Source organism: Camelina sativa, chromosome 18, assembly GCF_030686135.1.
Source record: "Camelina sativa cultivar CO46 ecotype springtype chromosome 18, ASM3068613v1".
Lineage (NCBI taxonomy): Eukaryota > Viridiplantae > Streptophyta > Magnoliopsida > Brassicales > Brassicaceae > Camelina > Camelina sativa.
Genome location: NC_141897.1, coordinates 2035133 through 2050498, shown reverse-complemented (window position 1 = coordinate 2050498; position 15366 = coordinate 2035133). Strand labels below are relative to the sequence as shown.

General features: G+C 36.0%; 1 protein-coding gene, 2 non-coding genes and 1 pseudogene across 4 annotated transcripts; all 4 read right to left on the bottom strand.

The window, feature by feature from the left end:
- Positions 1-165: 165 nt before the first annotated feature.
- On the bottom strand, positions 166-236 carry TRNAC-GCA (transfer RNA cysteine (anticodon GCA)). Its single transcript has one exon. It is a non-coding gene; the product is annotated as a tRNA-Cys (tRNA).
- Positions 237-4044: 3808 nt separating this feature from the next.
- On the bottom strand, positions 4045-4608 carry LOC147921376 (protein NRT1/ PTR FAMILY 5.2 pseudogene; annotated as a pseudogene).
- Positions 4609-5659: 1051 nt separating this feature from the next.
- LOC147921375 (uncharacterized) lies at positions 5660-6238 on the bottom strand. Its single transcript, XM_087497653.1, has one exon. The coding sequence runs from the start codon at positions 6236-6238 to the stop codon at positions 5660-5662; it is 579 nt and encodes a 192-aa protein (XP_087353779.1).
- Positions 6239-11867: 5629 nt separating this feature from the next.
- LOC104760296 (uncharacterized) lies at positions 11868-13802 on the bottom strand. Of its 2 annotated transcripts, XR_015588752.1 has the most exons (3): positions 13540-13752; positions 12263-12534; positions 11868-12130 (listed from the first exon to the last, which is right to left on the bottom strand). It is a non-coding gene; the product is annotated as an uncharacterized LOC104760296 (transcript). The 2 variants fall into 2 exon arrangements; XR_015588751.1 differs by having other exon boundaries at positions 11868-12534; positions 13540-13802.
- Positions 13803-15366: the final 1564 nt, after the last annotated feature.

The following is a 15366-nucleotide window of genomic DNA, read 5'->3' as shown; positions in this document are numbered from 1 at the left end:
CAAGTAAAGATTTACAGATTGCCCTCCACTACTTGAAGTTTTCCTTGAATCTGATAGGCAAAACTTTAGGTTAGATAATAGAACCTCGAGAGCCGGGGGCTTAGAATAACGAAAAGAAAGTATCAAGAGTCTTTTCCTACGTTTGATATTTAAAGTCTGTTGTTGAGGCGGCACCCGGATTTGAACTGGGGGAAAAGGATTTGCAGTCCCCCGCCTTACCACTCGGCCATGCCGCCAAAACGATAGAAACTAGATTCCAATTTTCTTTTTCAACTCCGAAAAAAATATATATATAGATTTTAAGTCACAAAATATAGAATCTAGTACAAACCAGAACCATTAACTATTGACTGTAAATTCATTACCTTTTTTGAATTAAAATTAAAATCTACTTTTTTTTTATTTCTAATAATATTAAGAAAATCATTAGAAATACATTTATAACTCATCTATATTGAGTTTTTTTCAATTAAAAAGAAATCTTCTTCAATTTCAATTATAACAGTAATTATGAGTATATGTAAACCCCAGAATCAGAACATACGTTATGTTGTGTTATAGAGCTATAGCTCTATAATGGGGTATTTTATCTCTCTAGGGATGCTTTTGAGGAGTAATTCTCAATAAATTTTTATATTTGAATTTTTCCCTTGACTTGAAGAGAACATTTCCTTTTTGATAAAGCACAGCATGTGCTGTCCCAAATAGAACTGTACCACAATAAAAGAAGAAAAAGAGACATATATATCTGTGCATTCTTTTTTATTTTAATAATAAAAAAATTAATAAATAAAAAAACACAAGTTTTCTTACCTACTTCAATTTTTTGATATTCTAACTATTCTATTCAAAATAGGGAAAAATCAATCTCTTTTCTACAAATCTTTTTTTAAACAATGAAATACAAATACATGAAAAAGTAAAGTGGTTAAAAAAAAAGTTTTCTATTTATTATATGTTTATCTGCTCGAACAGATCCAATGATGAATAAATTTTTAATGGTATGCAATCGAATTGGAATATGTAATATCATAGGTGAAAATGAAATTACTTTTTTTTCTAGTCTTTACAAAACTCCGTAAGTTCCAGTGGTATTTCTCAATTCTGTTCCATGTTGGATCTATTTTTTTTTTTTTAATTCCAATTGAATCTAGTCTCCGTTCATACGTATTTCATACATTCCATATATCTTGGAGTTGGATAAAATTTCATGTGATTCAGTAAACAGAATAGAAATTCCATTATTGCTAGATCGAATTCTATGGATATGATTCGGTGAAGAATGAGAGATGGGATGGGATTTTTTCAATAAACGGATAAATGGGAAATTCAAAAAAGATGCTTGGGGATGAAAAAGAGGGAACATCTACAATACCCGGATTTAATCAGATACAATTTGAAGGGTTTTATCGGTTTATTGATCAGGGTTTAATAGAAGAACTTTCTAAGTTTCCAAAAATTGAAGATATAGATCACGAAATTGAATTTCAATTATTTGTGGAAACATATCAATTGGTAGAACCTCTGATAAAAGAACGAGATGCTGTCTATGAATCACTTACATATTCTTCTGAATTATATGTATCCGCGGGATTAATTTGGAAAACCAGTAGGAATATGCAAGAACAAAGAATTTTTATTGGAAACATTCCTTTAATGAATTCCCTTGGAACTTCTATAGTAAACGGAATATACAGAATTGTGATCAATCAAATATTGCAAAGTCCCGGTATCTATTACCAGACAGAATTGGATCATAACGGGATTTCGGTCTATACCGGCACCATAATATCAGATTGGGGAGGCAGATTAGAATTAGAGATTGATAAAAAAGCAAGAATATGGGCTCGGGTGAGTAGGAAACAAAAAATATCTATTCTAGTTCTATCATCAGCTATGGGTTTGAATCTACGAGAAATTCTAGAGAATGTTTGCTACCCTGAAATTTTCTTATCTTTCTTGACCGATAAGGAGAAAAAAAAAATTGGGTCAAAAGAAAATGCTATTTTGGAGTTTTATCAACAATTTTCTTGTGTAGGTGGGGATCCAATATTTTCTGAATCCTTATGTAAGGAATTACAAAAAAAATTCTTTCACCAAAGGTGTGAATTAGGAAGGATTGGTCGCCGAAATATTAATTGGAGACTGAATCTTAATATACCTCAGAACAATATATTTTTGTTACCACGAGATATATTAGCAGCTGCCGATCATTTGATTGGGATGAAATTTGGAATGGGTACACTTGATGATATGAATCATTTGAAAAATAAACGTATTCGCTCTGTAGCGGATCTTTTACAAGACCAGCTCGGGTTGGCTCTGGCTCGTTTAGAAAATGTAGTTAAGGGAACTATCTCCGGAGCAATTAGGCATAAATTGATACCTACTCCTCAGAATTTGGTAACTTCAACTCCGTTAACAACGACTTATGAATCCTTTTTCGGATTACACCCATTATCTCAAGTTTTGGATCGAACTAATCCATTGACACAAATCGTTCATGGGAGAAAATTGAGTTATTTGGGCCCTGGCGGATTAACAGGGCGAACTGCTAATTTTCGGATACGAGATATCCATCCTAGTCACTATGGGCGTATTTGTCCCATTGACACGTCTGAAGGAATCAATGTTGGACTTATTGGATCTTTATCAATTCATGCCAGGATTGGTGATTGGGGATCGTTAGAAAGTCCATTTTATGAACTCTTTGAGAAATCAAAAAAAGCACGGATACGGATGCTTTTTTTATCACCAAGTCAAGATGAATATTATATGATAGCGGCAGGAAATTCTTTGGCTCTTAATCGGGGCATTCAAGAAGAACAGGCTGTTCCAGCTCGATACCGCCAAGAATTTTTGACTATCGCATGGGAAGAGGTTCATCTTCGAAGCATTTTCCCTTTCCAATATTTTTCCATTGGAGCTTCTCTAATTCCTTTTATCGAACATAATGATGCGAATCGAGCTTTAATGAGTTCTAATATGCAACGTCAAGCAGTTCCACTTTCTCGGTCCGAAAAGTGCATTGTTGGAACTGGGTTGGAACGCCAAGTGGCTTTAGATTCAGGGGTTCCCGCTATAGCCGAACACGAGGGAAAAATCCTTTATACTGATACTGAGAAGATCGTTTTTTCGGGCAATGGGGATACTCTAAGCATTCCATTAATTATGTATCAACGCTCAAACAAAAATACTTGTATGCATCAAAAACCTCAGGTTCGGCGGGGTAAATGCATTAAAAAGGGACAAATTTTAGCGGATGGTGCTGCTACAGTTGGTGGGGAACTCGCTTTGGGGAAAAATATATTAGTGGCTTATATGCCATGGGAAGGATACAATTTTGAAGATGCGGTACTCATTAGTGAGTGTCTAGTATATGGTGATATTTATACTTCTTTCCACATACGGAAATATGAAATTCAGACGCATGTGACAACCCAAGGTCCTGAAAGGATCACTAAAGAAATACCGCATCTAGAAGGCCGTTTACTCCGAAATTTAGACAAAAATGGGATTGTGATGCTAGGATCGTGGGTTGAAACAGGTGATATTTTAGTAGGTAAATTAACGCCTCAAGTGGCGAAAGAATCCTCCTATGCTCCGGAAGATAGGTTATTACGAGCCATACTTGGCATTCAGGTATCGACTTCAAAAGAAACTTGTTTAAAATTGCCTATAGGTGGTAGAGGTCGAGTTATTGATGTGAGGTGGGTTCAGAAAAAGGGGGGTTCAAGTTATAACCCAGAAATAATTCGTGTATATATTTCACAGAAACGTGAAATCAAAGTAGGTGATAAAGTAGCGGGAAGACATGGAAATAAAGGTATCATTTCAAAAATTTTGCCTAGACAGGATATGCCTTATTTGCAGTGAAGCTCAAATAAGAATTATAGAATGGAATTATAGAATTATAGTTTAATCTCAATTTTCAGTGAAGCTCTGTCTAAAAACCTGCAACATAGTTACATTTTAAGTACTTTATGTATACCTAGGATACAGAAATTTAAAATTGAGATTAAACTAAATAAAAATACACATGCATTACCGTAAACTTGGGGTGGATTGGATGGGGAAGGTACTTTTCCGCTCATATTCAAGTGAAGGCAGCTCGTGGAAGCTCGTGAGGCCATGAGCCATCGGTGCATTGGCTTTGCGAAATGAAGCCACAATGACACGAGCCATCTTGGTGAATGGGCTACCAGTGGGTAGTTTATGGCGGTAAAACGGAGTGCCCAACAAGAAAATAGAAATGAAAATAGCCAAACCCAATGTTGGAAGTCCATAACCCAAGGTCCAGCCAACATTATCTTGAACATAGACAAGAATAGTGTTGGCAAAGAGAGTACCAAAGAAGATACTAAACATCCACCAATTGAAGAACGATAGTTTTTGAATCTTCTCCTTTGGGTCGAACACATCGAACTGATCGGCTCCTATGGTTGATATGTTCGGTTTTGTACCGCCCGTACCGATCGCTAATGTGTATAACGCTCCAAAGAAAACTGCTAAGTGTAAAACCGAAGGGTTTTTGCAATCTTCCACATTAGCCGCGGAACATTCTGGTGGCTTAAGTCCCGGTATGGATACTGATAATGTTAGCACCATCATCCCCTGTGATTCATAAGATAATGTATCTCATTTTTTATTACAGAACTATCGTTTATGCAAGTTATGAGTACATATGTATAATTAAGTGTAAGTGTAAGTGTAAGTGTAAGTGTAAGTGTAAGTGTAAGTTTGAACTAATCCAAGTTGTCGATAAATATGCGTACAACTTGCAAACCTCTCTTTTATCAAAAAATAAAAATGTAAAAGAAACAAATTGAATCTTAAACCGACTACCATACCATATATAGTGGATAAGCCTTTCGAATATTTCATTTAATTTCTTTTATTTATTGTTGTTCTGATCTAAAAAATTTCTTCTGTGTAGGAACACTTTCTAAAATTTTCGATCGAGACAAGAAAAAATGAGTAATAATGATTTTTTTCCAAGTCTACTGTTGGTCAAAGTACATATATGGTTCCAAATAATACACATTTTTCTACGTTTTCCCGTAAAAAAAGTAATGCACGCTTCTATCAACAAGCCCCGGCTCATACCCATGGCGAGAGGGGCAATGGCCATGGGACAAATTATTATTATTTTTTTTTAAAATCATTAAGCTAATGGGGACCGGAAAAAAAGAAAAAAAAAATTATGTTGAAAAGAGTCTTAAAAAAATTGTATGCCTAGGGACAAATTTTATTTTGAGACAGCGGCAAGGCCTAATTGCATAGATTCTAGTACATGAGAACAAAAAAAAGTTGGAGTGCTATTTTGTTGACTTTAGGTTTGAATTTAGGTCGTTGTCTTATATCTTATCAATTCTCGTTGACTCGCTTTTAATTTTTTCTTCAGATATTATCACTTATCTAAAATTTAAAATATTTTGATATATCAAAATCGAAACTATATCCGTTAAAACATTGTCACTCTTAAAATATTTATTTTAGAAACTCTGACCACTTAAATATTTACTTCCGACCATAACATAGTTAGAATATAAGGTGTCTATGCAGCAATGATATCTAGGATGAACAAACCGGGTACAAAAATAATAGTAACAAAGAGAAATTAGAGAGAATAACTTCGACACCACAACTCAAGCAAGCCTTAAAGCTTCGTAATATGGTTCCTAGCTATACAGGTGTTTCTAATCCGTCTATCAAGAGAGTGGAACAAACCTTCAACCAAGGTGCGGGTGTTGGTGTAGATGCGAGCATTGTGTTCATGCCAGAGGGTGTACACCACAGCTTGAGCGACAAGGAGCTTAAGAGTGGTCATTTTGTCTTCGGTTGATGAGGTCTGGAACCAGACTAGAAACCTGTCCCAAGTGTTGAACCCTAAAAACGGGATCTTCATCTTTGCGAGGCACCATCTCCATAGATCATAACTGTAAGTGCATCTTAAGAAGATGTGATCTCTTGTCTCATGGAAAATCTCACAGGGATAGCAAGTATCATCCTCCAACATCCCCCAGGTTCTTAGCCTTGAAAAGGTAGGCAGTCTATCAAGGCAGCAGAGCCACATGATGAGTGAATATTTCGGGATAGCTCCAGGGAACCAAACTTGCTTGTGCCGGGGAACCTCTTGAAGAGTAGGTGAGCAAAGGTTCCATGTATCCGAGAAGCTAAACCGATCTTGAGGATCCACATTCGGTCTCACCCAAAGAAAGATGTTTTTCATCTTCATTAAGTTCTAATTCGGTGAGATGACTGAGGAGGAGCTCTGCATTGTCGTTACGGGCCCCTCTGAAAATCCATCCATCAGTAGTTCTGGCCTTGGCCACAGAGGAGTCTAGTGGGAGACCCATTCTTTAGTGCTTTCCTGGCTCTAAAAATGTGACTAGGTCCTCAAAAGGAGTCGAATTGTCAAACCAGAAGGAGCAGGATTTACCATTACCAATGATGGAGGAGAGGAAAGGTTTGTTTCTACATAGAGGAGCCCTGGCTGTTGGAAGAAAGTCTCCATAAACATTTCCTTCTTATATTTTTATTCCTACACCAAGCTACTCAAAGAGACCTAGAGGCAGAGAACAATTTCCATATCAATTTTAAGCCAAAAACATTGTTCCAAGCTTTTAGATCTTACAATCCGAGCCCCCCCCCCCCCCCCCCACTTCTTTTGGAGATAAAACGTTCTTCTAACTAACATTTGCTTTTTTTGGAATTTCAGAGAAACCAGACAAAAGAAACCTTCTACAGAACTTCTCAATGTCCTTTATACACTTTTCCAGCAGAGTGAAAGCTGCACAACAGTAAGCAATGATGTTTTGAATGACGGATGTCAAGAGAGTCTACCCGCATAAGAAAGGTGTTTGTTCTTCCTAGAGTGCAACTTTTGCCTGATCCTTTGCACCAGAGGCTCGCATTATGATCTTGATAGAGGATTTGGCAATAGAGGTAGGCCAAGATATTGGAATAGGAGAGTTCCAAGGAAAAAATCTAAACCTGAGTTGAGCCGATTCTGAACCAACAGGGGAGAACCAGAAAGGAAGATCTCAGTTTTATTCTTGTTCAAAATCAGACCCGAGATGTTTGAGAAGTATTCGAGGAGGTTCACAATGGCCTGCAAGGATGAGTGCTCGCCAGTACAGAATACCATAACATCGTCAACAAAGATAAGGTGAGTGACATCCAGGTTTGTAGCTTTTGGATGAAAACCTATATGGCCATACTGGAAGAGATAGTCAAGGAGTCCTGAGAAGATGCCAATTACAATCACAAATAGGTAAAGAGAGAGGGGGTCTCCCAGCTTAGACCCTTCTTACCTTTAAAATACCCGCAAAGCTCCCCATTGACAGATATAAAAAAAGAGAAAACTACCAAATGTGACATGAACAATGTTTTTTCTTTCCAAATGTGTCATAATCGTTTCATCATTTCCAAATGTAGCGCAGATGAGAAAGACGTAATTAGCCCTGGTGGACAATATTTTTGGCATTCGGTGGACAACTTCAACCTTCGGTAGACAATTTTAACTTTCGTGGACAATTTTAACTCTTTTAGTGGATAACTTTATCTTTCGTGGATAATTTTAACCACTGGTAAATAATTTTAGCTTGTTTTTTTTTTCATTCTCGTGGACAACAATCTATGCCATAATATGACATATTTAGAAACTTTTCCCAGAAATAAAATATATTTGGCTAAAATCCCTATAAAAAACATTGTTGTTTTGATACAGTGACTGATCCACTGGGTGAATTTATTGGGGAAATTTGTTGCATCCAAGATATCAAAGATGAAATTCCATTCAATGGAGTGAGTTAAAAATATACATACTTAAACAATACGTTATTCCGTATACAATGTGAAGAGTCGTTATAAATATCATCACGTTTTTAGGCTCCCACGTCTATATTCACATTTTTAGACATATTTACCTAATTTAGTTCTATATAACTGTCATCACGACTTTGATATGTTAACTAACATATATATGTATCTACAAATATAGTTTTAATTATTAAAAAAAAAATTCAAACTCCCACTAACTAGATTCATCAACATGAAAAACAACAAAAAAATGGTAATAATAGAGTATATAATTTTGTTCAAAAAACAAATTACAGTATATAGCGGTTTTGTTTGTTTCCCTGTTGCTGGTGACAGAAACCAGCGACAACGACTAAAATCTGTTCGTTTTCCTGTCGCTGGTTCAGCGATCAGTCGCAGCGACCATCGACTAAAATTTTTTATTGCTGTTTTTATTAGTGACTGATTTTAAAAATACGGCGACTAAAAACAATAATTACTAAAATATCTTTGTTTTTTTGGGAAAATAACAAAAAAAAAAAAAAACTAAGTCTTATTCGATCTCTCTTTCTCATCTCTTATATCTCGATTCTAAACCTAATCACCATCGATCTCTCTTTCTCATCTCTCATCTCCTTAATCTCTATGTTCTCTCCATCTCCATCGATCTCTCTTTCTAATTAAGGTAATCCTCAAACTTGTGGTTCTAGTATGAATTAGGTTTATTTGTTATTTTTTGTGTTTAGAGTAGTGTGGTTTCTGGATTTTTGTTTGAATTGGGTTTTATTTGTTAATTTTTGGGTTTAAAGTAGTGTGGTTTCTGGGTTTTTGTTTGTGATGTTTGTTTGGTTTGAACTCTCAGCAAACCCCCAAAGTTCTTTGCTTTTTAATGGGTTTAGTTTAAAATTGGAAATTTTGTTGTTTACAGCTTGTGGTTCTATTTCAGAAAAGTCAAGTCATTTTCAGAATTAATTATTGTACATATAAAAACTATTTCAGGTCATAGAGTAGAGTGGTTTCTGAGTTTTTGTTTGTGATGTGTATGAACTATTATAGTGTGCTTGAAAATCTCTCAACTTTATCCTACCTGGGAGCCTGGTGCGCTGACTGTCTCGTCCACAGGGATAACTTCAGCCAGAAGATCAGCTCCAAGTCCAAGTGCAGGTGAAGTATCCCTCCATGTCATGGTGATAGGAGTATCAGGTGAAGGGATAAAGAATTCTGGAATGTCCAGTGGAGGAACAGGAAGATCTCTGAAGTCCAAGTCCAATAGGTCATCCCCATCGATCAAGGGTGTGTATGCGTAGGGGCTAGGCACTATAGATGGCGCAGCAGAGCTGTCAGAGGAGATGTCTATGACACTCGATGGTGCTCTGAATGCCCGTAGCGACTGAAAGGAACCTAAGGAGATGCTAAAGTAATCCTCGATGGAGCTTCTCATCAACCTTTCTCTACCATCACGACATCTTTCTCTTCCAGTTCCGGTTCCAAACAAACACATTCCTCCGAACTTTCCTGGACTTCACGCTCAAGCTTCTCATCAACCTTTTTCTCAGGAGTGACTTCCCTTAGTGATCCTATTGGCTTCTTAGGAGGATCTTTCGCAGTACTGGATGCATGGTCAGCAGCACTCCTCGATGACTCCCCCCTCTCAATCATACGATAATAATACCCTCGGGGCGGTATACCCGTAGCTCATCCCCCTCTTCCCATCCTACCACGTCCACGACCACGTCCACGTCCTCTTTTCGGTCGCATACTACAAGAAAATAAAGATGAGTCTTGTTCTTATAAGAATTCCTGACCTAGAACCTAACAAATGACCGAATCAAGTTCCTATGAATAATCCTTTGGATATAGAATTTAGCAAGTGCCGAATTAATTTCCTAGACAGCTTTTACGACACATTTACTCGATAAAACGTTGAAAATATGGTTTCCCGTAGCATTGCTTAAGTCTTAACCATGCTTTGATACCACGCTTTATCGAGTAAATGTGTCGCAAAAGCTTTCTGGGGAATTGATTCGGTCACTTGCTAAATTTTAGATTGATAGGATTGTTCATAGGAACTTGATCCGGTCATTTGTTAGGTTCTAGGTTAGGAATGCTTATAAGAACAAGAATCATCTTTATTTTCTTGTAGTATTCCACAAAAACGAGGACGTAGACGTGGGCGTGGATGTGGTGGGATGGGAAGAGAGGGACGGGCTATGGGTCTACCGCCCCGAGGGTATTATTATTGTGAGATTGAGAGGGGGGTCATCGAAGAGTGCTGCTGACCGTGCATCCAGTACTACGAAATATATTCCTAAGAAGCCGATAAGATCACTAAGGAGAGTCACTCCTGAGGAAAAGGTCAAGGAGAAGCTTGAGCGTTAAGGCCAGGAGAGTTCGGAGGAATGTGTTTGTTTGGAACCGGAACCAGAAGAGAAAGAGGTCGTGATGGTAGAGGATTACATCACCATCTCCTCAAGTTCCTTTCAATCGCTACAAGCATTCGGAGCACCATCGAGTGTCATAGACATCTCCTCTGATAGCTCTGCTACGCCATCTATAGTGCCTAACCCCTACGCATACACACCCTTGATCGATGGGGATGACCTATTGGACTTGGACTTTGGAGATCTTCCTCATCCTCCCCTGGACATTCCAGAGTCCTTTATCCCTTCACCTGATACCCCGACCACCATGACATGGAGGGATACTCCACCTGCACTTGGACTTGGAACTGACCTTCTGGCTGAAGTTATCTTGGTGGAGGAGACAGTCAGCACACCAGACGCCTAGGTACCATATTGTTTTCTTTGTGGGCGTCTAGGACATTACCTGCTTGACTGCCAGTTTTACACCCATACGCACCAGTGTGCAACATCTGTTTGATTTGCGGAGTGAGAGGACATTACTCCAGCACTTACCCGACACTGAGGGTTGCCACTCCGACTCGCGCACCGACTCCTACTCCACCCCCATCTCACGTTAACGGCCCATCATCTTCCCAGACTCCGCCCACTGGCTACCCAAGTTGTATCAGCTCCCAGTGTAGCTTTAGGTTCCCCAGATCCTTATAGATATCCTTAACCCTAGTTAGGTAACAAGCACTAACCATATTTTTGTGTGTACAGCGGTGGCTTTGGTTAGGCCCCTAGTGACTTGCGGTTCTATCTTCTATCATCTTTTTGGGTTGTTGGTTTATGACGAGGTTTGAATAAGCGGTGTGTGTATATGGATACAACCGTGATGTTTGAAACTTATGTTATGATATGACCATGCTATGTTTATATTCTCGCTCTTACCTTTGATTGCTTTATATTGATTTGTTTGTTTTTGTGTGAGTGTTTATATTCTCGCGTCTGGGTTCGGCTCTGATACCACTTGTGTGTATTATTGTTGTCAACACTTAAGCTTTGATTGAACTTTTACTAATTAGGATTTGACTTTTTCTCTTGCATCTATAATTTGGTTTCTCTTGCTGGTTTTGTTTTTAGTTGAATTCTTTTGTGTGTGGTTATGTACTTGTACAATGTATGTGTTAATCTGTTTGTGTTTAGTACTTCAGTAAATTGATAATAATGATAAAGAAGATCGATCGGTTTGTGTTGAGTACTTCAACTTTTTTTTCGATTTTTGGAGTTTTGGAAAGCAAAATGGAGAATCTTATATCGTAAGCATCCAAAGTATGGTTTGACTAAGTGGATCAAGGTTGTGACAGCAACCATGACACTACACAACTTCATACGTGAATCACATCAAGAGGATAATGATTTTATACGTTGGCAAAGAACAGAAAAATATCATATTCATGGCAATGAAGATAGTGATGATGAAGATGATCATGTTTATACACTCCATATGAACCTACTGGAAACAGAACCATGGAAGGGTTGCGTAATACTATCACCAGTCATATTGGTAGAGGACGTTAATTGCCTTACTAAAAAGTTTTAGTATGAAACTTCAATTTTTTATGAGATAATACTTATGTAATTAATGGTATTAGAATTGATTAATTATAACTATTTTCCTTAATTTATTTTTTTTTTAAATTAAAATCTACACAATTTGAATTTTTCATTAATACACATATTTATTATAAATTTAAAAAGTAAAGCTAAATTAAAAAAAAAAAAGTCATAGTCACTAAACGAACGACATAGCAACAGATTTTAGCGACTGTCGTTGATTTAGCGACAATATTCAGCGACAAAAAAGCGAAAAGCATAACGACATATTTCAACGACAGTCGCGGATTAGCGACAGTATTCAGAGACAAGAAAACGAACAACAAACAGTATTGCTGGTCGTCCGTCGCTGAAACCCGTGGCTATCGCTGAAACCAGCAACACACAAACAAACAGGACCAACGTGATGTCATCAAATACTGATATTAATATCTTTGTAATGACAAATTAAAATAAACTATACGTATAGTCCCATAAAGTAATTATTTTGTATGGTGTACCGTGTACGTATGTTTCTGTGGGTTGCTTCGTTATAGAATCAGAAATAAACGTACTGAGAAATAGATAGCACAAGAGATAACGAAAGTGATGTAGCGACCAAGATGAGCGTCTGCGACGTAAGCACCCAAGATTGGTGTGAGCCAACTAGTCCCAACCGAATTGGTCACATTGTTCGACGACTTGACCGTTCCTTGGTGCAGTTTGGTTGTCATGTAAATCACCAGGTTGCTTGATATTCCGTAATAAGCCATCCGTTCAAACACCTCATCCACTTTTCCGAAGAAAAAAAAAAGAACAAATAGTAAGATTACATAACGAAACAGAAAGAATATGAATAATAAATTTAATGTGGAATATATAGAACATTTTCCTAGAAATTTCTATACTATTTTATGCCGAAAGAAAATTCCTATACTAGAAAATATTAAGTATATATGAAAGAATGGATCATTAAAATTATGAATATAAATTTTCGTTGACGAAATTTAGTTTTGAGTTCATAGTATTTCTTTTTAATTTTTTAGTGATCAACCTTGTGTTAATTTTTTCTATATGGAAATAAAATTTTTTATCCTTTTTTGGAAAAAGGGTTGGAAATAAAATGTTTATGACCTCAAATTAATATATTTCTGTTCTTAATTAGGATACGTCACCAACTTTTTACTTTCTCTCGTAACCATTAAGGCTCCGACCGGTAACACGAGTTATCAAAATCGAGTTGCAGTAAGTATTAAAATTTGATATATTTTGCAGTAAAAATTATGTGGTATAAACGGCAGTTTGATGTAATGAATTTGCAGTAAAAAATGTATTAAATATTTTCTTTAAACGACTGATTGGTAACATTTTTGATGTATCTATTAGAAATAAAAATAAAAAAAATTATTAAGAATAATAACATTTTTCAAATAGAATAATTCAAAATAGATAAATAAAATGATCCTATGTTAATTTTTTCTCTATGGAAAATAAAATGTTTTTTTTTCTTTTTTTGAAAAAGGATTGGAAAATAAAATGTTTATGACCTCAAATAAATATATTTATGTTTTTAATTAGGATAAGATACGTCACCAACTTTTTACGTTCTCTCGTAACCATTGAAAAGGTTCCGAGACTCATGGCAGCTTTTAAGATATTTAGTAATCTTAAAAATAAAATAAAAAGACTGTTAAGAATCAACGAATATATCATTTTAATGGTTATCAAATCTATGAAGAGAAAAAAAAAAAAAAAACAATTAATATAGAGGATATAAAATTAATGAAAGAGTAGATACCAACGACGAATGAACAAGCTTTCCAACGACCTCTAATGGATCTTCGAACAGGATTGCCTCGAAGATCAACTGTTCCATCTTTTGTGTAGTCGTCTCCAACCTCTTCTACTGCCATATCTTTTCTCACTTCTCTGTCTTTCTTTTTTCTCTCTCTATTTGTTTTTCTTTGTTTGGTAGCTTAAGTGTTTTTTTTCTTTGTATAGTGTAAAGAGAGAGTGGGCACTTTTGCCTCATATATATACAAAGTAGATGATGGGTCACATGGATAATGCGAATCTTTCAACGTAACACTTATATTTTCTGCCTAATGTGAAAGTTAATAAATTATTCCGTATTCCTTAATCGTCCAATAGGGAGTTTTGGACAAATTATCCTAAGCTTTCTGTACAAAATAATTGCATTACTACTATTTACTAATTAAATATGAAGAAATTTTAGGATAGGGAAATCTATTTTATCTTTGACTTGACTAAAAAAAACTTTTCCTTTTCTTGGTAGAATGACTAAAATAATATTTATGGTAACTCATCGGCATGATTTGTCTTTTCAGACAACTCTCAATAATATGAAATTTCACCTACAATTGAGAAGATCGGCAGAATAATTTTTTTTCGTGCAAACCCCATTTTATTAAGTTGGTCAGATGAAACTCTTATTTAAAATGATTTTTTCAGCAATCAAAAAACTTATATGAGACAATAATATATAATACAAAAATCAACGTGTTCCTAACCAATCATAACAACAAAGGTACAAATAACAAGAATGTCTAAAAGCCAAACAAATAAGGTGAACCACAAAGAAGATAGTCCACATGAGATGTTGAGGATCTGTCCAAGAACGATTCACCGGTCGTAATACGACACATTACCACATTGGAATACAAAGAAAAGATTTTGAAGGGTTATAAAAAAACCTAACTCGCACTAAAAATGATAAATCATCTTCATCTCCCTGAAAAAGGAGGTAGCATGTAAGGTGGGAACAAGTTCCCAAAAGTCGAGTGCCCGAAGAAAGATCCGAGATATAGCCACCTTGCCACACCACGTTGAAAGATCTAAACCAAGTGACTACTAAAGACCATAGGACGTGATAAACCATGAAGACAAGGGAGTAGAGACATGGGAAAAAACAAACACCACCATGGAAAAAACAGATCCCGCTAACCTAACGCTCCCAAAGATACCATCAATAGTACACACTGAATTTGATGACAAAACAAGCATATATTACCTTTCTCAAAAGCATCCATGCTAAAAATGGAACAACCATATAGGGAAATCTCTCTATGAAAGAGGAAAGTCTTTCCCAAAGAAAGGAAAAAACCATCTCAAATGTAGATAAACTGGAACACAAAAATTCACATAAACTACTAATACATTACTTTGATTTTCTCTCCTTTTTGGAGGAATATAGAGAACGGAAGCCACAGAGTGATTTTTTGGCTATTATATTACATCAGAATCTACATATGATACAAGATTATATAATATTGTATGTGCTAAGTTTTTTTAGTCAAGTTAGTATTATTTCTAATAGGCCCTTCAAGATGATGATTTTTCCAACCATTGATCTCAGTATATTCAAATATGAATCGCCGGTGGACCATTATTCGATTAAGTTGATTATAGAGTGGATTGCGTTTGTGTAAATCCGATTCTGCTACCATATTAAACTATAGGTTTCTGATTTAAAACCAACTGAAATAATATATGGAATATATGAACGTGATGTTTTTATTCTTATTCTTATTTTTTTTTTTTTTTTTTTTTTTTTTTTTTTTTGACAAACAAGGAATTTTCATTCAAATTAATTCCCAACAGGAGA